Raw genomic sequence first — 25,110 nt, forward strand, 5'->3', positions numbered from 1 at the left:
TGGTATTTTTGTGCATTTTTCATAACAAAACCTTTTAGGCCTATAACTTTTTTTAAGTTCACCCTTCTTTTTTTTTTTTTACTTTAGCAATAATCTGCCAAGTGTCGTCTTTAAAAAGAGACCAAACTGGATTCAAGACTTATGATAGTTTAGGAAATTTCATTTTTATGGTCCATGCTCAAAAAGTGAATAAATGGATTATAACTACTGCATAAATATAATTTAGTACCATTAAATAAAAACCATTATCAAACTATAATATAGTACAACCATTTCATTGTACCAGAACAGTACCAGAGGGTTCATACACATAATAATTCTATGTGCTGTAATGAAGTGACTAAAAATAATATTTTATACAGTGGGGAGAACAAGTATTTGATACACTGCCGATTTTGCAGGTTTTCCCACTTACAAAGCATGTAGAAGAAGTCTGTAATTTTTATCATAGGTACACTTCAACTGTGAGTGAAGTCACATTGTATGATTTTTAAGTAATTAATTTGCATTTTATTGCTTGACATAAGTATTTGATACATCAGAAAAGCAGAACTTAATATTTGGTACAGTAGCTTTCCTGTAGCTCAGTGGTAAGAGCATTGCCCAGGGGATTACACATGCCTATGTATAAATGTATAGGATAATGCAATATAAGTCGCTTTGGATAAAAGCGTCTGCCAAATGCATAAATGTAAATGTAAATGGTACAGAAACCTTTGTTTGCAATTACAGAGATCATACGTTTCCTGTAGTTCTTGACCAGGTTTGCACACACTGCAGCAGGGGTTTTGGCCCACTCCTCCATACAGACCTTCTCCAGATCCTTCAGGTTTCGGGGCTGTCGCGGAGCAATACGGACTTTCAGCTCTCTCCAAAGATTTTCTATTTGGTTCAGGTCTGGAGACTGGCTAGGCCACTCCAGCACCTTGAGATGCTTCTTTCTCCTTAGTTGCCCTGGCTATGTGTGTTTCGGGTCGTTGTCATGCTGGAAGACCCAGCCACGACCCATCTTCAATGCTCTTACTGAGGGAAGGAGGTTTTTGGGCAAGATCTTGGGATACATGGCCCCATCCATCCTCCCCTCAATATGGTGTAGTTGTCCTGTCCATTTGCAGAAAAGCCTCCCCGAAGAATGATGTTTCCACCTCCATGCTTCACGGTTGGGATGGTGTTCTTGGGGTTGTACTCATCCTTCTTCCTCCAAACACGGCGAGTGGAGTTTAGACCAAAAAGCTCTATTTTTGTCTCATCAGACCACATGACCTTCTCCCATTCCTCCTCTGGATCATCCAGATGGTCATTGGCAAACTTCAGACGGGCCTGGACATGCGCTGGCTTGAGCAGGGGGACCTTGCGTGCGCTGCAGGATTTTAATCCATGACGGCGTAGTGTGTTACTAATGGTTTTCTTTGAGACTGTGGTCCCAGCTCTCTTCAGGTCATTGACCAGGTCCTGCCGTGTAGTTCCGGGCTGATCCCTCACCTTCCTCATGATCATTAATGCCCCACGAGGTGAGATCTTGCATGGCGTCCCAGACCGAGGGAGATTGACCGTCATCTTGAACTTCTTCCATTTTCTAATAATTGCGCCAACAGTTGTTGCCTTCGCACCAAGCTGCTTGCCTATTGTCCTGTAGCCCATCCCAGCCTTGTGCAGGTCTTCAATTGTATCCCTGACGTCCTTACACAGCTCTCTGGTCTTGGCCATTGTGGAGAGGTTGGAGTCTGTTTGATTGAGTGTGTGGACAGGTGTCTTTTATACAGGTAACGAGTTCAAACAGGTGCAGTTAATACAGGTAATGAGTGGAGAACAGGAGGGCTTCTTGAAGAAAAACTAACAGGTCTATGAGAGCCGGAATTCTTACTGGTTGGTAGGTGATCAAATCCTTATGTAATGCAATAAAATGCTAATTAATTATTTAAAAATCATACAATATGATTTTCTGAATTTTTAGATTGTCTCTCACAGTTTAAGAGTACCTATGATAAAAATTACAGACCTCTACATGCTTTGTAAGTAGGAAAACCTGCAAAATCAGCAGTGTATCAAATACTTGTTCTCCCCACTGTATATAAACAAATAATGTAAGTATAAATTAAAAAGCCTACAACAAACACTATCATGATGTATACTTAAATTTTTATTTCACCTTTTCCACATTACAGCTGGTTATATACATTTTGGGGGAAAAATTGTCACAAATCTTTGCTGTCCTCAGAAAAAGGGCTCTTTTTCCTTTAAGCAAAATATAATCTAGTATCCATTTAATTTGATGACATTTTGTAAGCTTCATCTGTGCATTCATTATCACCAAAAGCAAAACAAAAGGACAACAATGTCTATAAATAGGCCATCTCTTTATTGTTGTTGATTTTCATATATCAATCTCTGAAATGACATATTCAAATTGATTAAGGGAAGAGCCTTTCATCCAAGTTCACACACCCAAGAGAGGGAGAGGAAGAGAGTCAATCTCTGGCTGGAGGTTTTTTTTTTTTTTAAAAAAGGTCCGTTTAAGAACTGTACTCCAAAAACGAATGGAAAAAGCAGGGCAAAATGAAAATACTGATAATGTGACTTTTTATATATATATCTAAAATCCTGGTGTAACCTCCAGCAGTCATTCATGAAAGCCACACGGTCTTCAACTTATACCTTTCGATTTAAACCTAAATCTAAGGTCAGACCTCAGGCCCAAATCAGCAGCTCAAGTTTAATCCAGCCATACAATGAACTTTGAGATGGTGGAAAAAAAAAGAAAAAAAAAACTGGATTGATCAGAGAGAACAGGCACATTTGGAATAATTGTAAAGGTTGTCTAACATTTTCTAACATTTGTCACTGTTTAAAACAGTGGTAATAGTTTCAGTTTCTCACAGAAAAACATTTTTTTCCTTGCTTTCTTTTTTTTCCCATCTTTTTTTTTGTTTTTGTTTTTTGGTCTCCAACACTCCCCACCACGCAAAAACAGCTGGAGGAAAAGGGTAGTGGTGTGAGTTTTCTCCCATGCACACACGAGGAACGAGTCCTCGATACGGGACTGTGCAAGGCTGAGTGTCAGAGTACGAATGTCCTTAAATGTATGAGCAACACTGATGACTCCATAATCACGTGACCTTTAGGAGTGTACAACGTATAGCGTTTGTATGTGTGCACGGGGGTCGTTTGAGATCTAAAATCAGTCAGTCACATGTGTGTTCAGATGATTTCAAAGGTTTTCTTCAGTTCCATGATTAACTGCCAGTCTGATTTCTGCATCTCGTCTCTGAACCAGTTCTTCAGAGTGTCGATTGACTGACGGGTGATCTACAAGAGATGCAGGAACAAATGTGCATTAGATAATACCAATCACGTTTAAGGGGGCAGCAGATTGAATACAGACACTATTGTAGTAATATCTGTATACTATTATAGTATTTATTCATATTTTGAATTAACTTTTATATATTCCGTTTTTTTTGTTTTGTTTTGTTTTGCTGGCGGGAAAAGGGTCAACAAAAACAACACTATGTCTTGGCATCACATGAGCTCCGGTGGCTTTATTTCAGGATGTAGGAGAGAGCTTACCTTGCTAACAATGAGGTCTACAGACTCAAAGTGTCGGCCGTACATCTTGGGTGATTCTCCAGGAATTGGTTCTATTTTCACACAGATCTCCTGTCCTTTCTTAGCGATGTCTACAGATTTGTGATTTATTTCAATACCGGTCACAATGCCAATGTCTACAAACTGAGAAGGAGAGAAAAATGTATGCAAACAATAGCACTACATATTTGATTTTTACCGTAAAATAAAATGACAGTAGAGGAAAGCAGTTTCTCTGCTTCTTTATTTATTGAGCATATAATGTGTAAACTGTCTAAATGTCTCACCCCTTTGGTGGGCACACACACCGGAGTGCCTGTTCTCAGAACTCCAGCATCCACAATGACGCCCATGACAATGGGATCTCTGGAGTTGAAGATGAACTGGGGCAATATACGCAGCTTACAGGGAAACACGGCTAGTTGTCTGAAAAAGAGAGAAACTTTCAAATATTCAGACTGCAAACATTCAGGAAAAATTATGTGTTTTTTCAAAGTAACAACTTTGACACAGTCTTTAAGAACCTAGGCTTGTTTGTGAGGAGTTAAATGTTAAAACGTACACTACTATGGGCTCAGTTCTCACTATGTGGAAACTGTCCATTTCTATTCAACAAGGAATTGTGAAGTAATATATCAGTGTCCACAAAAAACAGCATTTATTTGAAACCGAAATCTTTTGTAACATTATAAATGCCACTATTTATAAATGTAATGCACTCGTGCTGAATAAAAGTGTTAATTCTTAGTATGAACTAAAAAAAGCATTAACTTTTGAACTGTAGTGTATTAAATTGAGAAAAAAGGGTGAGGATGAGGGCAGTAGATAACGCACTTGAACTCATCCTGTTTCTGTTTCTTGTAGTCTTCTCTGTATTTGGTGAAGGCGTCAAACAGATGGTAGATGATCTCAGCGCTGAAAATGCGCACGCCGAGACTGTCAGCCATCTCCTGAGAATCTCGCTCTATTTTCACATCAAACGCCAGGATCACTGCATACCTACAGAAAGAGAGAGAGAGTGATTAGCATGATATAATCCATAATAGGAGATAATGATGTATCACTCAGAATACATACTGTTGATCATGCTCCAACATAGTAGAAGCTTTCATGACGTCTTTCTTGTGGACGGGACCGATGTTGATGCCAGCATACTGAAGGACAGAAAGAGAATCTAAGAGGAGATGCAAACAACTGAAACACTACAGCTCAATTACACTGCAACAAGCTCAACGGAGAAAACAAAAACAATGATTATTTTGGTAATCAAGTAATCGGTTGACATTTTGACGATTAATTGAGTAAACTGATAAATTTTTTTGCGGTAATACAAATAGACCCAAGCGAACAATAACGTGTAAAATGACTTAAAATACATATATAATAACAAAAAGGCAATAATTACTGGTTCAAATAAAGTATAAAAATCAAGTAATCATAAGGTTTTAACACTGTTAAAATACATAATGTAATATACATAATATTAACAATCAACTTATGTATATTCCGTATTATATCAAATTTCTGCAGAAGGTGCTAACTGATTGTGATTGTTGTCATATTTAGATATTCTCCTGTAGGTTTACGTTACAAATCTGGTGAAACGGCACACGTTGTGTTCCCAGATGAACGTTATAAGCAACCCAAAGTCGCAGCATACAGGGTTCCTGCAGGTTTCAGTTAGTCAAATTTAAGACCTTTTTAAGACATTTTAAGACCATAAAGATTGAAATTTAAGACCTACACGACGCATTGCCAAAAAAAAAATATTCAAAATCAAAGAATTAATTTTATTTCAATGAATTCAGTAATTGAAAAAGCATTAACTTAATTTACAGATAAAGCAATCACATTAGTAACCTTCCAGACCCAGCAACGCGTGTCAGAGAAAAGAACAGAATCAGATATAATTTTTTTTCTAGAAAATTGTACTTTGCATATTATAGGCCTACTGTAAAAAACACATAATTAGTTGATTTTAGTTGATCATAGTTGATCATAACTAGAGATAAAATGGCATGAACATTTCATTTAATTATTATAGTACCAAAAATGATCACTGTTATCACAGAATCCTGTTCAAAAAGTACTATTACTACACAATGAAATCAATTCACCAAGTTTTATGTCGAAAAACAGAAAATAACAAATTAGCATCAATACGCACTAACATAAACATTAAAATAATACGATTAAAAATGATAGCCAGATTTTAAAAGTGTCTTGCAACATGTTATATACTAACATGTACAAGTTCAAATAAAGTTGACAAAAAAGGTTTTTATAAAAGATAAACCTCACATATTTCAGACTTCATATTTCATATTTCAGACAGAAAAAAACTCTTTTGACTCATTCTTTTTATAAAAAATGATTTACTGACATTTACAATACACTTTAGCTTATCTTTTATTATTAATAGTAAAATTCGGTCCGATTTTCCCGTGGCGTCTGTCGTTGCTATGCAACCAAGCCCTGCGCTCTCCACAATGACAAAAAAGTTTTAGTGGCTAATGGATTTCCAACGCCGAAAAACGCTTACTGTAGCTCTGCTACAAGATTTATTTACGGAGAAGAGAAAAACACCCGTAGTGTTTGGGTGCACCCGCATCCTTCATGTCTTTTTTCATGTCGCTGCGCCTGGAAAAAAACGAGCGCGTCGCTTACCGCGCGCCTACATTTGAATGAACTTGAGCGCGAAAAAGACGCGATATGTGAACTGCCTCTTGGCGAGCGACTTCGATACTTTTTTGCTACGTTGTAATAACTTTCTGCGGCCAGCGTTTCTGGAAATGAACGAGGGTAAAATCTTTTTTAAGACCTGACTAAATGAAATTTAAGACCGCGGATGAAAATCTGCCTGTTTTTAAGACGTTTTAAGGCCTTAAATTTAAAGTTCAGAATTTAAGACTTTTAAAGACCCCGCGGGAACCCTGAGCATATGCAGAGATGGAGTTTGTTAACCGAGCTGCAAAGACGCGCTCCGCGCATGCAAATGATAACAGTGCAACCCTTCGCTATGAAACCCAAATCGTGTCAGACTTTATATGCGTTCCCAAGCGCACGTTATTGGAAACCCAAACAAACAGCACATGCAGAGACTGAGTTCTAGTGGAGCAGCATTTACTGTGAACGGAGATGCTCTGAGATACATAACCTGCACATATATGTAAATAAATAAAGCATCGCACTTCACCAAAACCCGCAGTGCATATACTTATTTAATTGAATCACTTTGTGATTTCACAGTAGTGAAATATATATAATGCTTTATTATGATTTTTAAATGGTTTAAATATATCGTAAAGCCTTAGAAAACTGTCTTATAACGCTGTTCATGGATTCTCGTCCTTGGAATCAGGTCCACTTAAATCAACACGTAATTATATTAAAGATGACTGTCAATACATGTAGGGTAAGTGCAAATGCCTGTATAATCTGAGCTATCAGGCTAATCGGGTATCTGTATGCTATGCTAGTACATAAGCTAATACAGAAATGAATGGTCTTTATAACAGTTCAAACAGCATTTATCATAACATGATTTTGTAGGAATTGTAATCAGGCGCTAAAGAGAGTACCTATTAAAAGTAATTTGAGCCAATGAGATCGCTTGGAGTCCTAACAGAGACCCGATTTCAAGGGAGGACCTGATTTGTCACCACACAGGTTAATCGAAACATAAATTGCAATCAAGATTTTTAGTACTTGAATTTAATCATGGTGATAGCCCTAAAAACAATACTTTAAGATGGCAGCCAAGATGAGAGTAATGCTGATTATAAATATATTTGCATTTAATACTTTGTACTATTATATATGAAGCATAGTACATTATATATAATCTTACTAAAACTTGACTACTTTGACCAATATTTGTGCACCATGTATTGCTCATTAGAGTAAGATGTTACCATCAAATACCAGCAAATCTGGAATCTTTCATTTGCTTCACGTGAGAAGAGAGATTTGTGCGTCACACAGAGTTGCCGCCAATTTAGGGTGCGCTAACTCACTCCCTCACTTACTCTGCCACGGCAGACAGGATGTGGCCTTAGAAGGCAACTGCTTATGTAGGCAGCTTGCTTGGTTTTGAAAGAGCTTAGATACAACACGCATCGCAAAACCATAATAAATCCAAGCAAGTTCTTCAATAACCGATTAATAAAAAGGGTTTTACGAGAGTGTGTGAGGTGGTTGAAGACTTACAGGCACTTTGGATGTACGCAAGTACTCCAGTAGAGCCTCCAGAGAGCCGAGTGTGGAGGCCTGCACATACACACCCTTCTCCTCCAGCTTTATGGCATTCAGAGTCTGTTTCAGCTCCCGGATCAACTCGTCCTACAAAGAGCAAACATCAGGATGCAGGAAAGCTCACCAATGTAGCAATTAGATTAACAGTTATTACTGACTTGATTATTGTATGTGTGAGAAAAGAGGAAAGAAAGAAAAGTACAGCGTGTTCTTAAAGGGACACAACTGATTGGTTTGTAGAAGAACATGGTTACCCTCAGGACAGGAATTTCATCCTCTTTATGAGCGACGAGGAGAGGCAGACCTGCCAGTGTCTTCTCCAGATCTTTCCCCAGGATCTTCACACCCTGAGCCGTAGACACTTCTTTATGCTTCTCATATGGATTCTGTACACAGAGTGAAGGAACATGTAGCATGTGATCTAGTGAGACAAGCTCAGAGCTCTATTGCAACATAACGGATATGGCGAATTAAATATATAATTGGGCATGAGACCTTTACTCGGAGCTCTTTCAGGGGTGGAGGGAGGAGCAACCCTCTGATCTGAGTGACGATTGGTCCATCCACACCAGGGACGATAATGGTCTCGCCCTCCCGCAGACAACCATTGATCAGGATCACGTCAATCGTCGTACCCATGCCAGGCAGAGCTTTTACCTGAGATATAGAATATGGACCGTAGAGGTTATATTACAGCTAGGATCCATGGGTAAAAAGAAAAAAAAGAAAAAAAGTACCAGACACAAAAATTTACTTTTCAAATGAGGGGCAACTATTTGTTTCTTTCCCTTTATAAGGGCAATATTTAAGTACTTGGTTAAATTTACATATTTGACACAAGACAACACAATTACTTATATCAATCAGAATACTATAGTATAGACAGTTACCAATAAAATGAACAACATCAACAAAAAACATCTTTACATTGCAAAGGTGGAATAGAAGCTGCATCTGACATGGCATTTAAGGCCCAGATATAATATCATAACATCATTTTTTTTTTTATCAGGCCAAAAAACTAATGTTTGTTTGGAGTTCATTTCGGCAGTTTGAAACAGCTTGACAAAGCAAACTTTCTGAAAAAAGCTCAGGCTGGTAAACTCCTTCAAACTACCATTGGTCTGTGGTGGACACTGGACAGCGATTACAATATTATGACAAAAATCATTGTTGTCGATCATTACTCTTGAGATTGTAATAAAGAAAATTAATGTTGATTAATAAAATATATTTTAAAAAGTTGTGTGTTTGGGGAAAGGCACATCATATTCTGGCTAGTGGCTACACAGACAAAACAAGCTAAGAAATGTTCACACATAAGAAAATAAAGACTTCACATTGGTTATTTTAGTAGCATGAAAAACTAAATAGCTAGTCAAACTTGGAATAAATTATATACAGAAAGCAAACAAAGAACATTCTTTATCACTGAAGCGGTCCATGATTTCAGTCTAGCGCACGCTACGCACTCAAATATAACCGCTATAATAATGTAAACGGTCTACACTGCAGAATCAATGTACTTGCCTCATATCTGCACTTAGTTGTTTATTCACAATTTAGGATGCAGTTATTAAGGGCGCACACCGAACAAAGCTCTGGCCTTTTCAGCATTGACGAATCTAAATGCCTCTGATTGGCCGTTGCGTTCATATACTCAACAGAAATGTGTGTGATTGGTTATAATGCTCAATGCTGCAAACAACTTGTAAAAGGAAAGCCGTTGCAATGTGGTCAAATCTAAATGTAATGTCATAATCAACTCATTAAAGCTTTTCCTTTTGACCACTTACCTCCATGACCTGTGCCCGAAGTTCGTCACAGTGAGCCAGTCGGCGGGCCAGCATGGTTTGAGTGAGCTCAACCAGCAGGGCGATGAGGTTCCCCATCCCATCACCCGAGTGGGCCGAGGTGGGAACCAGGGACACAAACGTACGAGGATCTTTGTTCTCGTAGAACAGGGCGGCATTAAGACCCTGAAGATTGAAAGACACACACAAGACAACATTTAAGCTAAGCTCACTTCTTATACATGTTAAAGTCAACAAGAAACAGCATTTGCAAACAACATTAAGACTATACAAAAAGATCGAGACAACAGACCTGCTGCGCGAACTCTACGATGACAGATTTAGCCCTCTCATCAAACTCATCCTTGGTGTTCTTCTTCTGCTTCTTCAGTGTGGCCACCACGTCTGTTTCTGGACTCTTTTTCCAGTCATACAGACGGTCGATCTGACAAAGAAACATTAGAATTCAAATACTTGTTGTAATGATCAGTATCAGCATTCAGTAGTCACTATCTGGTACCTTGTTAAGTGCTACTATGAAGGGGCATTTCTTCTCCTTCAGCAGGTTGATGGACTCGAGTGTCTGTGGCTCTAAACCGTGCATGATATCCACCACCAGGATGGCGATGTCACACAGAGAACTACCCCTGTTCCTCAGATTACTGAAGGGTGGAGGAGAGTGCCATTAAACATACAAATACTATACAACTAGAATTCAAAAATTCAGTGTTGACTGGTATGGATTTTCTAAGTTAAGTTTTTTTTTTTAGTTTATAAATATACACACACATAAACCATTCAAAAGTTTGGGATTGGTACGTCTCTTATATTCACAAAGGTTGAATTTATTAATCGGAACAAAAATACTGTAAAACTCACGATGTAACAAAAGTGTTTTTTTGACTTGACTACCCTCCTTGTATTTTACGTATCAGGGATATTTGTCTGACATTTCTTACATTATTTTGTTTCCACTTATTCTGTATATTTAAATGTATACCATACTGTTGTTTCACTTTTGGACCTCACGTTGGTTGAAGTTTAGGCTTTATCAGAAAATGAAAAAAGGTATACATAAAAAAAATCCAGTGAAACAATTTATTACAATGTAAAATAACTGTTTTCAATTTGAATAATATTTTAAATATATTAAAATGTCATTTTATTCCTGTGATGGCAAATTTTCAGCATCATTACTCCAGTCTTCAGTGTCACATAATGCTGCTTAATATTGTGGAAAACATGATTATTTTTAGTAATCTTTGAAGAACAGAACTTTCAAAAGAAACAGCATTTGAAATCTCTTTACTGTCAATTTTATACATTTAAGGGATTCTTAAATGTATTAATTTCTATCTTAAAAATTAGAAAAAAACTTTTGAATGGTAGTGTATATATTCTGTCTATCACTTTTCCATGGTGCGCACACACACACACAAAAGTATAGTGTGTACCTGAAAGACTCGTGTCCAGGTGTGTCAATAATGAGCATGCCAGGAATCTTCACACTCTCCAGCTCAAACTGATAAAAACATACAAACACCAGGGTTCACTTCATACACATCTTTACCAATACATTTCCATGACTTTTGAGGCAATATTCATGACCTAATGTTCCATGAAAGTCTACGTACACATGTAAAATAAGAATACAAATCAATGTTCAAATTTATCATAGTATATCTGAACTAAAATGAATGACTATTAATGCTATTTGTTTGCTTTCTATTTGTTTTAATAATAAGAACAAACTGCGTGCAACTGTCCCAGATGTCCCAGCTGTTGATCACAAGATCAACAGCTCCTCCAACACACGATTACTCTTCAAGACATTCAACTCTCTCCTCTGTCCACCTCCACCACCTCCCGCCTCCTCCTTAACTGCTGACAATTTTGCGACCTTCTTCACCAACAAAACAACAGCTATCAGCAGTCAGTTCTCAGCTCCACACACACAGGAACCCAGACCGACCCCTTCCACAGCCAATACCCCTCTGTCCTCCTTTTCTTCGCTAACCGAGGAAGAAGTATCTACACTTCTCCTCTCCAGTCACCCTACCACCTGCCCGCTTGACCCCATCCCCTCACACCTTCTACAAGCCATCTCTCCCACACTTCTACCATCACTCACACACATCATCAACTCATCCCTCCACACTGGCACCTTCCCTACAGCATTCAAGCAGGCTCGGGTTACTCCATTGCTCAAAAAACCAACGCTAAACACATCATTTGTAGAGAATTACAGACCTATCTCTCCTACCATTCATTGCGAAGACACTTGAAAGAGCTGTCTTCAACCAACTAACATCCTTCTTGTCTCTAAACAACCAGCTGGATGTCAACCAATCTGGCTTCAAGAAAGGACATTCAACTGAGACTGCATTACTGTCAGTCACAGAAGCCCTACGGATCGCAAAAGCTGCTTCCAAATCTTCAGTCCTCATTCTCCTGGATCTGTCTGCTGCCTTCGACACGGTGAATCATCAGATCCTTCTGTCCACCCTCTCATCACTGGGCATCACAGGAACTTCACTCCACTGGTTTGAGTCCTATCTCACAGGTAGGTCCTTCAAGGTCGCATGGAGAGGTGAGGTATCCAGAGCACATCAGCTGACCACAGGGGTTCCCCAGGGTTCAGTTCTTGGTCCCCTCCTCTTCTCCATCTACACCACATCACTGGGACACATCATACAGGCAACACGGTTTTTCCAACCACTGCTATGCTGATGACACGCAGCTCTTCCTCTCCTTTCAACCAGATGATCCCACAGTAGCTGCACGGGTCTCAAGCTGTCTGGCGGACATCTCCACATGGATGAAGGAACATCACCTGCAGCTCAACCTGGCAAAGACTGAGCTTCTCGTCCTCCCTGCCAATCCATCTCTACAGCACGACTTCACCATCCAGCTAGAGTCATCATTAATCACCCCATCAAGATCGGTCAGAAATCTTGGAGTAACGTTTGATGACCAGCTGACCTTCACAGATCACATTTCAAAGACAGCTCGATCATGCAGGTTTGCACTGCACAACATCAGGAAGATCAGGCCTTTCCTAACTGAGCATGCAACACAACTTATCGTCCAGGCCCTGGTCATCTCTAGGCTTGACTACTGCAATGCCCTTCTGGCTGGACTCCCAGCATGTGCGACCAAACCCCTACAGATGATCCAGAATGCTGCAGCTCGTCTTGTCTTCAACGAGCCCAAGAGGGCCCACGTCACTCCTCTGTTCATCTCTCTGCACTGGCTACCTCTAGCTGCTCGCATCAAGTTCAAGGCACTGACGCTTGCTTACAGAACTATCACAGGCTCAGCTCCCTCCTACTTTCACTCACTCCTACGAGTCTACATCCCTACCAGACACCTACGATCGGTCAACGAGCGACGTCTCGTGGTTCCATCACAGAAAGCCACAAAATCACTTTCCAGAACATTCTCATTCACAGTTCCATGCTGGTGGAACGCTCTCCCCACCCTCATCCGGAATGCAGAATCCCTGACAACATTCAAAAAACAGCTGAAAACCAATCTCTTCCGTGAGCACTTAACCTTATAAAAAAAAAAAAAATAATAATAATAATAATAATAAAAAAAATAAAAATAAAATAAAAAAAAATTCCTTTCCCTTCGAAACACCACTTATCAGGCTTATGCTACTCTGAATAATACCTGAACTTCATATTTTGAGCACTTCCTGCGTTGTTGTTGCTCTTGCCTCTTTATGATGACTCGCTGAATTTAGTCCTAATTTGTAAGTCGCCTTGGATAAAGGCGTCTGCTAAATGACTAAATGTAAATGTAAATGTTACTCCACGCAGATAACATAACGTCACGTGACTGAATGCCGAATGCTAAATATAGTAATTTCCCCCCTCATTTAGGCTGATGTCACTTGAGGAGCAAGCATCCAATATACTGTTACACATGCATATTTTTCTCAAGTTTTTACATTCACTTAAGGCATAACTGATTTTGTTCACGTAAATACTCGCAAAGACATGCATTTTGACAATTCTTTTGTGTATTAGGAAGTTTAAGCGCAATATGCCACGAAAAGAACTCAATTTGGCCCTGGCTTTTGACACTGAGCTTTTTGCGAGGCGGCTTCATCTCTTAGAGAGCAAACACGGTACAGCTGAATCACCCACACTGTTTTCAAATCACTGATTTGATCTGATATTCTGTGTGGATTCATTTATCCATCTAACCTACATGCTATGACTGTACAGATTGTACGGACGCATGGGAAAAAAACTGAATGAGAGAATGTGCGTTACAGAAAGATACTCACATTTTTCACCATCTTGGTTTGTTCTAGAATGGTTTCCAGGGGCACATTTGTGGCTCCGATCTGCTGTGTGATCCCACCAGCCTCACCATCCTGAACATGTGTGTGTCTCAGCTGATGGACAGAGAAGAAAACAATAATAAACACACAAAATCCACACAAGTCCACATCAGTCACTTTAAAACGCACCTTATCCAGGATTTTGGTCTTCCCTGTGTCCACATGACCCAGTACACAAACCACAGGAGAGCGGAGCTTGTCCAAATTAATGTTCTTCAGGTTTTCCTGCCTTCGTTTCTGCACACAAAGGAAAACATGATTGATTTCAACTCCACTGACTAAAATGTGCGTATATCTGTACAAAACACTGAGTATCTGTACCTCTATGCGCCTCTTGGCCTTGTCGTAAAGTCTCTCCTCTTTGCTTCGGTCATCATCCGAATCGCTCTCGCTGCTCGACTCTGAGCTCGGCTCTTTTCTTGCTTTGTTTGTGGTCGTCTTGTTGCTGCTGTCTTTGTTGTCCTCCTCATCCTCACTCTCTTCCTCTCCTTCACCCTCTTCTTCTTCTTCCTCCTCCTCATCATCCTCCTCCTCTTCATCCTCCTCCTCTTCCTCACTGCCATCCTCCTTGTCTTCAGCAGGTTTTTGTGTAGCTGTAGTGGGTTCCTTCACCTCGATGTGAACCTTCTTCATCTCTGAGTGCACAAATGTCAAATTAATCAGAGTCCGTGGAAATCTACCACCAAATGACTTTGATTTTAAAAGATATGCATCTGTGGGACAGGTTGCTTTAACCCCACCTTTCTCCTCATCGCTGGCCATGGCCTCCCAGTCGTCCAGATCAGCAGCCTCTGCCTTTGGCTCCTTAACTGTAACAATGAAAATAACAATTTTAAGAAGCCATCATACTTTCTTACAGACATACATTTATGAACAGACAATTTTACTGTATAGCATGCAATGTCACGGAATTTGGCAAATTTTGGATTAATAACTCAAAAGTAGGGCTGCAAAATGTATCATTCAAATTGCGATATGGAATAGTGTCAGTAGTTATTAAACCACAAAAATTACTATCTGCATGTCAAAAACTCAGAAACTCAAAGGTCTTCATGACAGAATGAAAAAATCAAAGTATGGTTAACATGAAATTGCGATAGAAATATATTACTCTGACTAAAATGTACTTCTCAAAATAGTAGTAATAATAATAACAACAACAACATTGATTTTAGATGATTACTTTTTTTTTTTTATATTGAGGAATAACAAAAAACAATATTTTTACATTCAAGTTTTAATTTAGTTTTGTTTTTTTGTGCCGACTTGACAGACCTGATAATTTTTTGTAAATTATTTTTTATATTTTGATTACATTTAAAAGACGGATTCAAATGTTACATTTTCCAATTTCAATTGATCAAACACGCTGTTTAATGACTAAAACACAGTTAAACCATTAAAAAATAATAATAAATAAAATAAACAGAAAACAGAATTTAGGGGGAAAAAATAACAGATTTTATAGGGCCCTACATTTGAGAAATCAAAGTCAAGCTTAATACTTTTCATTTTAAACCTAAGTAAATCTATCAGAGCTGGCTGTGATTGGTCGTTACCTGGCTCCGCATCAGGCTTGTCTACTTCCATCTCTGTTGTGATTGGCTGAGGTGCCTCTGATGTAGGTGCTGTCACTTCTGACGTTTCTAATATAAGCCAAAAAAAAAAAATCTTAGGACATTTGACTTTGATCACAGCAGGAAGCAAGTCAGGATCTAACCTTCAGGAGTCTGTGCTGTTGGCTTCTTTTTTCTCTTGTCAGAGTAAACCGGCTTCTTCTTTGGCATTGCATCTTTGGATGGCACTTCAATACCTGAAAGGAAGCCAACGACACCACCAGGTCAAAAAACGATCATCATAACTTCATCATAAGCACTATGAGTCATGTTCTCACCCTGAGCCTGCAGTGCTCGTAGTGTGGCTTCAGCTCTGGCTCGAGCCTCTTTCTGGGCCTTGGTGAGGAGTTTTCCCTCCTTCTTTAGTCTCTCTTTTCTCTCCTTTTCCTTTTGCTTCTTCTTCTCCTTCCTCTCGGCCTCTAGACGCTCCTGTGGATGAAGGTTTCAGAGTTGAAGGAACCATACTCATTTGACACCATGATCTTGAGTGACCGTGTCTTTGCACTGACCTGCTCCAGTCTCTGAGCCTCCATCTCCTCCAGCAGCCTCTGTTTCTCCTCCTCTTCTCTTTTGATTCGTTCCTCCTCTTCCTTCATTTTGGCCAGGGCCTCCTGCATGGCTTTCACTGTCGCTTTGCTGGGACCCTTTTTCTTGTCTTTCTCCTCCTTTTCACCTTTCTTCTTCTTCTTGTCCTTTTTCTTTTTATCACCCTCAGCCTCCTCTGTAGAAAAGCAGAGGAGAGAGAGAGAGAGGGAAATTAGTTGGAGAATAAAAAAAACACTGATCATGTGGGCTTGAAATAACCCAGATGAGCATCTTAGATATCAACCAGTGTGGCTTAGATGTTATCAACTAATGTATGGTCTTAAAGCTTGGGACTTTGTGATGTATTGAATATTCACAAATAATCATGATGCCTTTCATCATCATTTAGAGCATGTTTGACAATTTAGCACTCCTCATCTAATGACTTTAATAGTGTTTGATTTAAACTTCAGTAGCAGAATTGCTAAATCCTACAGTTCAATATTTTGAACTGTGACAGCTAAAGACATTAATAATGGTACAAAAGATTTTTATTTCAAATAAATGTTGTTCTTTTGAACTTTCTATTTATAAAAGAATCCTGAAAAAATGCACAAAAATAAAATAAGCAGCAATAACGGTTTTCAACATTGATAATGATAAGAAATGTTTCTTGAGCACCAAATCAGCATCTTAGAATGATGATAAAATATATTCAAATGTGATAACATTTCACAATATTACTGTATTTTTGTAATTAAATAATTAATTTTTCACAATATTACAACCTTGGTGTGCAAAAAGAGACTTCTTTCAAAAACAAAAAATATATACATTACTGGCCCCAAACTATTGAACGGTAGTGTGCGTAATATAAATTATTTTTTTTACTGTATTTTAACTCCTGCATTGCATATTTAATAAATGCTATGTTATCACTGAGAAAAAAAGTAATACAAACAAATAATAAAAAATACACTTTTGAAATCATTCAAATCAATCAGAAAATACCTGAACACAAATATGTGAGATATATATATATATATATATACACTGTATGTATGTGTATGTATGCATGCATATATATACCCATACATACAGACAGTATGTATTATAATACACATATAGAAACACTCCTGAGTGGACAATGTACTATGGAAAATCTGACCTTCTCCTTGGACATCAGCTTCATCCTGCTCCACTGAAGCTGCTGTCTCTAATGTCTTGCTCTCTGTTGAAGGTGTGGTAACTGGTTTCCCTTCATCCTTTTTTGAGGCCTCTTCCTCTTTTTCTCTCTTAGCCCTCAGCTTGGCCCTCTCCTCCTCTTTCTTCTTCTTATCCCTCTCTTTTTTCTCTGCTTTCTTCTGGGCGGCTGTCTTCATCTTGAAGGTCGGGTCTTCTCTTTCGTCTTCCTCACTCTCTGCTTTGGGTTTGCCTTTACCTTTCTTCTTCTTGCTTGAGGTTTGAGAATCATCATCCGATTCGTCATTGTCGACCGTTCCTCCACCCTTCTTCGCACCACCATCTTCATCATTCTCCTCCGAGTCAGACCCGCCTTTTCGCCCGCCTTTCTTTTTAGCCTTGGGTTTCTGTCGTGACTGGGAGCCCTCGTCCTCAGAGTCTGAAGCAGGACCAGCAGGAGCGGGAGCCGCCACCGTCTTTGTATCTTTCGTCCCGTGCTCGTTTTCCATGTTGTTCTGACTCTGATCTTCATCACCTTCCTCATCCTCCAGATTCGCCTTCTTACCCTTCTTGGCCTTCTTCTTGTCTGCTTTCGTCAAGGTGGGCTCAGGTTCAGGCTCTTCTACTGAATCGGATTTCTAAGAGGGAAACACACGTAGGGAATTGCTTTCAATGGTAAATGACTCTACTTATAGTATCTGCACTATTAAAAGAGGGAGGAAAAAGAAAACGTGTGCTGAACGTGTTTATGGGTTTGTGTTACTAAAGAATACCTTTGCTGTTTCTTTTTCTGGTTTTCCTGCTTTCTCTTCTACTGACAGCCTCTCTAGTTCTTTCTGGATTTCATCCTCACTGCAATAAAAAGAGGTAATCAGTTATTTCCAAACATTTACACTACTGATATTTTCATGCAAATTAATACTTTTATTCAGCATTTTATTCACATATTAAATTGACAGTAAAGACATTTATAATGTTGCAAAAGATTTCTATTTCAAATAAATACTGTTCTTTTCTATTCATCATTAATACTGAAAATAAATGCAGTGTTTAAATGTGATAAGTGTTTCTTGAGCAGCAAATCAGCATATTAGAATGATTTCTAAAGGATCATGTGACACAGAAGACAGGAGTAAGGATGTGGCAGGGCTCCAGAGTGTGACCAAATGGTCGCATTTTGGAAAAAAATTTCTTCCCGGTGCGAGTACATTTTGTTGGAGGTCACACTGGTGCCACCACCACGTTGCCCAACTGATAAGAGCTGCCATTTCTGTTGCATATGAAAAACATCAAACGGCAAATGTGAGGAAAGCAGAACGAAACCTTCTCGTTTTGAGCTGTGCAGCGCGGAGAGTTTATCAGCTCAGATCAAGTGAGAAAGTGTTCGAATTCGCCGCAGTATCGCTGCCAGATGTAGTGAGAAGCATTCAAATTCTTTGTTTAGGGATGGGGCCGATCCGATCCAGTATCGGGACCGATACCAGCGTAATTCACGTATCGGATTTTCCCGATCCAACCTGCGGAGATATCCGATATCCATGAGTCATGTCTGCGCTTTAACGTTGTCTGCTGAAATGACTCCAAAAGTGATTCCCGGCGGCTTGTCTGCTAGCTGGCTGCAAACTGCGGAATAGATTTCCTGAACGGAGGTGCGGCTCAATGAGACATAGAGTTATGAGACACGCCCCCGCTCAGGAAATCCATTCCGCAGTTTGCGGCTAGCCAACAACGTTCGCTGTGTGGAAATACTTCACACTGAAAAACACCGCAGACGCAGAGCAAGACAGCAAAATGCAATGTTTGCAAAGCCGTAATTCAGAGCTCTTTGAAGCTCCCTCGTGTCGTACAACACAACGAACGCAATCAAACATTTAAAAAAGCACCACGTTACTGTGCGTTCACACCAAACGCGAATAGCGCGTCAAATTCTCGTCTACCGCGTCTAGTTGGACGCTTGAATATTTTAATCCATTCGCGCGTCCAGAGAAAAATTGACGCGCGTAAAAATCCGCTTGTCTGTTTGCAAGATGCTGATGTTGATCGAGCATTCATCGAGTTACCGCATCGGAGCGAGGATCACCCTTCAGATAGTGTGTGTGTAAGATGTTTACACTTGCACTTTTCTTATATTTCAAGACTCAAGTATTTGACATTTTGGGAATGTAATAAATATTGACATGACAATTTATTTGAAACCCTTACAGTTGCATAACGTTATTTGTTTTCAGAATGGGATTTTTCCTGTTAACAGGATTTCCTGTTTTTCTGACATCCTTTTCTGAACTTATACTTACCTCAAGTTGCCTTTTGGGACATACATGCATACATACGTACATATCATACTTGCCTGTTGAGAGAAGTTTATTTCAGCATCATATAAAATAAACAATAATGATAATAATAATATTAAAGCAAACACAGCTCTGGTATCGGAATCGGCCGATAACCAAATTCAGGTATCGGGATTGGATCGGAAGTGAAAAAATGTGGATCGGTGCATCCCTATCTTTGTTATAAACTATAAACATCAGGGGCCGTATTCACAAAGCATTTTATCTTACCACTAGGAGTACTCCTAAATCGCACTAAAAGATTTTAGCTAGGAGTTTTCTCTTAAAAGTTATTCACAACGCCTTTCAGACCTACTCTTAGTAAAGAAAAATGACAACTCCTAAACTAAGAGTGAGTCTTTGTTGCTATGGATGACGTCATTACTCATGCACGAGCTTGACTGAAGTGACCACCTTGATTGGCTGATGATTGTAACGCAAACGCGGGAATGATTCCAAACAGCTCCCCTACGATGATGAGTGACAGGTGACAGGTCTGAGAATGCGTGCGCTACACAAGAAGTGCGAAGGACGGAAGATGATGAATAACTGAATAAATAGCCTAAATGAATAAAGAGTAAAGCAAAACAAATAGCCTAGTAGCCTAATGAAACATATGGATTGATACAATATCTTTGCAACATTATTGAATTAATCTGTCACTATATGCCTCTGCCTACGTTTGCAAAGAGAAGAACATTTTAATTTGATTCACAATGAAACGTTACAATTAGTTTACATGCAATGAGTAGCCTAGTTTTGGTTGTTGTTGGTGGCGTTATTGCATCCCTAGTTATGCCTACAATGCAAAATTGTTCCCTCGCGATTGGAAGCTCCTGAGCCGCCGCATACGCATTTCAAAACATCGCAACATGAAATGCCACAAAAAGCAGTTTGTGAATAAGTCTTAGTGAGTTAGGAGTCCTCTCGACTTCTTTTAAGCTGTCCCAGGCTTAGGTGCTACTTTTAGGGCTAAAATGCTTCGTGAATTACTCTTAGTCAAAAAAATTAGGAGTCCTAAAGTTACGAGTGACACGCCCATTATTTTTAGGAGTTGCTCCTAAATTCGCCAGTTAGGAGCTACTTTTAGCCTTAAAATTCTTTGTGAATACGGCCCCAGATCAAACAGTGCTGACGTTGAAAGTTATAGAAGTCTTTACAGTCTATAAATCACCAACATTCACCATGGATTTAATGTAGTAATGCTAACTGTAACCATGGTATTGTGGCAGAAATAGTTGAATGTTTTTACATTATTCATCTCAGGGTTCGTACAGTTGTGGTCAGAATTATTGGCACCCCTGGTAAATATGATCAAAGATGGCTGTAAAAATAAATCTGCACTGTTAATTCTCTTGATTTTTCATTCAAAGAATACGCAAAAATCTAGCCTTTCATTGAAGTAAAAGAATTGAAAGTGGGGGGTAAATCACATTATGAAATAAATGCTTTTCTCCAAAACACATTGGCCACAATTATTGGCACCCTTATATTAAATACTTTTTGCAAACTCTCTGAGTTTTCCCCTATAATGCCTGATGATTTGGAGAACACCTGACAGGAAATCAGAGACCATTCCTCCATACAGAATCTCTCCAGATTCCCAGCTCCACGCTGGTGCTCCTTCAGTTCATCCCAATCATTTTCTATAGGGTTCAGGTCAGGGGACTGGGACGGTCATGGCAGAAGCTTTCAACAATATTAAATAAATCTTGACCCTTAACTATTTGAGCAGTAGGTTAACTTGTTAGGGAAAATCTCTTTAGGCTTATCAGCTGTCAGTGTTGGAGGAAAGAGACGAAGACTTACTCGTAGTCTTCTTTCTTTCCTTTCTTTTTCTTGCTCTTTGATTTGTTCTGCTCCTTGCCTGCTCCTGCTCCTTCAATCTCTGCCGCAAGTGCGTCGATGTCAACCCCGTCGTCTTTGGCACTATAAAATTGACAGAAAAAGATGAAGAATACATTCAATTTGACTGAGGACGTTTACCATGCATTTTAACTTTAAGGTCTTCTACATGGTGGTGTATTTCTAAAAGTTGACTAAAAAAATATATCGTCAAGCACAAACGCACTTAACATTAACAGTTTTCCTCTTCAAGGACATTGGACTAAAACTATAACTTTCACGAATCACATGATTCCCCCTAATAGTAATCTTACTGTTTGAACAGGAAATATGTCTCTACAAGAATAGATTTCACATCTATAGATTTCACAAGGTCTTTTAATGGTGTAAATTTACAATAAAATATTTTGCATTTAAATAAACGTAGAAATGTAATGAGAAAGCGAATAGAAATGTACATACAACTAAAAATATTTGATGAAATCAGGTTAACACACATGTACGGTGCAATAAAACAATTAACCTCTGAGTAAATGCAGACCACCAGAAATGATTAACTAGCAATTGGCCAGGAAAACTCACATCTGTCAGCAGAGATTTGGAAAAACAACAACAACAACAACAACAGGATGTCCTATTGTGACTTTACATCATACTTTCACTAAAAAAGACTACCATTATAGACCAGTGGTGTAAGACAATATATTTCTGACAAACTCATCAATCAATCGGCATTACAACAGCAGCACAGATGCATATTACACCCCAAAAACCACTCTAGACAACCAATGAAAGCATAGGCCTATACCAAGATTTACAAAAACTGAGCATATTGAACACCTAAACACGTGCACCTTACCCGTCAAGTCAAACACAGCAATAAGGAGGAAGTGAACTTGTGCTGCTGCTTATATAGTGGAGTCTAAAGCCCTCCTTGCATGCTTGTTGCATCAGAAAAAAAAAGCACCGTTTACTAGCCTCAATCACAGGGTAGAGCCCTCTCACGTACATAAACCTGCTGACCTCAGCTAACACAGAGCAGATGATGAAAGACCAGCTAATAGACAGTTGGACAAATTACTTGAATGGATGAAGGAGAGATGGGGGGGGACGTTTAATAAATTCAAAAACGTGTTTTAGCAGACCAGTTCTTTGATGCAATGCAAAGCCTTTTCAAAAGTCAGTAATGGTTACAGATAATCTTGTTTTGATGCATCTGAAAGTGCAATAATTCATGGCTGGATCTCATGACATCTTCTGAGACTGAACAGGGAATAACATAGCAACCAGCACTGAATGGTTAGCAAAGTTTAACACACTCATTAGGGCACTAATCTACTTAACCACCTCCAGCAAGGCCAGAAGAGCAAGAATCTGCTCAGCATCAGACCCGCCTAAATTTAGACATTCAAGCGACTATAAAACTGAAGGAGAAAACAGGTCAGACCAGGTGAAACTACTGTCCCACATTGCCCAGTAATACAGCAAAACCTAAAAAATAAAAATTATTTCAACCTAACAAACTAAAAACATTCCACAGCTAACAGAACAGAAGAAACATAAAAGATTAGAGTCTGACATAAAAATTACAATAAATTCCAAGATTCAGATTTTTATCAATTAATTTCCAATAATATACTGTATAGGGATTTTAAGTATATATATATATATATATATATATATATATATATATATATATATACACTTAATGTATTTTATAATATATATATATATATATATATATATATATATATAAAATATAATTATAGTATATTCATATATTTGTATTCATTTAATGCAATCTGAACCAGTTTAAAAACATCAAAACAAATGATTCATCCTGGATTCACCAAAATCACTATGGCGTACGTACAAACATGTTTTACTCTAACCAAAAACAATGTGTCTGACATATTTATTATTGAAGTTTGAGACATTTAAAATGATATATTAAATAAATTATACACTCAATTAAAATGATATGTGACCCTGGATCACAAAACCAGTCACAAGTCGCACGGGTATGTGGCAATAGCCAACAATACATTGTATTGGTCAAAATTATCGATTTTACTTTTATGCCAAAAATCATTAGGATATTAAGTACAGATCAAGTTCCATGAAGATATTTTGTCAATTTCCTACCGTAAATATATTAAGCATTTATATTTGTGAGTGAATGCAGCACAATCGCGAAAATAAATGGACAACTTTAAAGGCGATTTTCTCAATGTTTCGATTTTTTTGCACCCTCAGATTCCAGATTTTCAAATAATTGTATCCCGGCCAAATATTGTCTTATCCTAACAAACCATACATCAATGGAAAGCTTTCGGGTGCTGTATAAATCTCAATTTCGAAAAAAATCAAAAAAGGTTTTGTGGTCCAGGGTCACATATGTGAAAATTTATAGAACTGTAATGTTTATTTATGTATTTTTCCATGATTGCGAGAAACATTTAGAATACCACTCAATTACTCAAATCAATGAAGTTTTAATAATTTCTCTCATTCCAGAACTGTGGTGAAAATATATGCAATATTTAATCAGATCAGATGTTCACACACACACACACAAAAGTTGATCTTAAAATTTTAAATACAGCCTGAATCACTTTTATTATTTATCATAAGCTTCACAATCACACCCCTTGATCTCAGTGGGAAAGCCCAATCCAGCTGGTGAAAGACTGTCACAGTCCTGCGAGCATTTTAACATCTCCACAGCTCGAGATTTCTAACCGTTACCGTTATTGTGCCGAATTCGACCCCCTCCTTCAGATCATGACCCCCCTGAGTCCCAGGTAGGTTTAGGATTAGGTGTGTGGGTGGGGTAAGGATTAGGCAACCAGGTAGCGGCCTCAACGAGGGGGTAATAATTTAACAGGGAGTTCAAATAAGGCAAAACACCGTTTCTACATGAACAAAGATCGATGGCATCCCATAGAAGAGCGTTTTACCGAAGACAATGCGAAACCGCCAGCCAGCACAATGGAAACGGATGATGTTGCACTGTCGGACGAGGAATCAGATACTGCGTGTAATACACAGAGGCCACTGCCCTTAAAAACTAATGTCTTCTGTGCTCGGACAGTGAATGATACGATATGACAGCAGATGTGAAGTGCGTCTAATCTAACACTCACAGCTGGAGGACCTCGACTCAGGGGGGCTGGCCAAACCTACTCGTGTCTCATTTTAAAGCCACAAACGCGACAAATAAGAAATGCTTACAATAAATTACCCAATCAGCCTCGTGTCTAGACCTGTATTAGTGAATGTCAGCGATCTATTCATGATATTCCTCTTTGGTAAGAGCGTCAGTATGGTAATGCTCAAGACAGGCCTAGTTACAGCGGCACATGAACTCATGCCCATCAGAAGCTAGCCAGGTGGCTAACAGTGTGTCTCCTTAAACATTAACGTTACCCTGTCAAGATTACAAACAGCACAGTAGGTCACTGTAGTCCATGTTGCGCATTCGCACGTGTTCTGACTTACCCGTCATCTCCCTTATTTTTCTGTTTCTTTCCCATTATGTGTGAATTACTGTAACCTCCTCGTTGCGATGCAGTGTAGTAGTCGGTGTGTTAGCCACGCAAGTTGGTCGTGCTCGTATTGCGCAT

At 38.9% G+C, this 25,110-nt stretch overlaps 1 protein-coding gene across 1 annotated transcript; it reads right to left on the bottom strand.

Moving 5' to 3' along the window:
* Positions 1–2,122: 2,122 nt before the first annotated feature.
* eif5b (eukaryotic translation initiation factor 5B) lies at positions 2,123–25,097 on the bottom strand. The gene is made up of 24 exons (XM_082164720.1): positions 24,986–25,097; positions 21,449–21,568; positions 18,083–18,161; positions 17,296–17,947; positions 16,112–16,323; positions 15,881–16,031; positions 15,707–15,799; positions 15,546–15,632; positions 14,727–14,795; positions 14,308–14,621; positions 14,116–14,223; positions 13,930–14,040; positions 11,087–11,154; positions 10,153–10,294; positions 9,946–10,077; positions 9,636–9,818; positions 8,335–8,496; positions 8,094–8,225; positions 7,795–7,926; positions 4,663–4,739; positions 4,420–4,584; positions 3,873–4,011; positions 3,568–3,729; positions 2,123–3,306 (listed from the first exon to the last, which is right to left on the bottom strand). Exons 1-24 carry the CDS (start codon positions 25,018–25,020, stop codon positions 3,199–3,201), a joined length of 3,633 nt encoding a protein of 1,210 aa, XP_082020846.1. The 5' UTR covers positions 25,021–25,097; the 3' UTR covers positions 2,123–3,198.
* Positions 25,098–25,110: the final 13 nt, after the last annotated feature.

The sequence above is a fragment of the Leuciscus leuciscus genome (genome assembly GCF_965113295.1).
Source record: "Leuciscus leuciscus genome assembly, chromosome: 3".
NCBI classification, from domain to species: Eukaryota; Metazoa; Chordata; class Actinopteri; order Cypriniformes; family Leuciscidae; genus Leuciscus; species Leuciscus leuciscus.

What these genes read in the sequence shown, in the direction of transcription:
- eif5b (XM_082164720.1), bottom strand. Translation starts at nt 25,020, where the DNA reads ATGGGAAAGAAACAGAAAAATAAGGGAGATGACGG. An exon ending in AACAGCACAGACTCCTGAAG is followed by an intron (nt 15,633 to 15,706) that starts GTTAGATCCTGA and finishes GGCTTATATTAG; the next exon opens with AAACGTCAGAAGTGACAGCA. An exon ending in AAACCAAGATGGTGAAAAAT is followed by an intron (nt 11,155 to 13,929) that starts GTGAGTATCTTT and finishes TGTTTTTATCAG; the next exon opens with TTTGAGCTGGAGAGTGTGAA.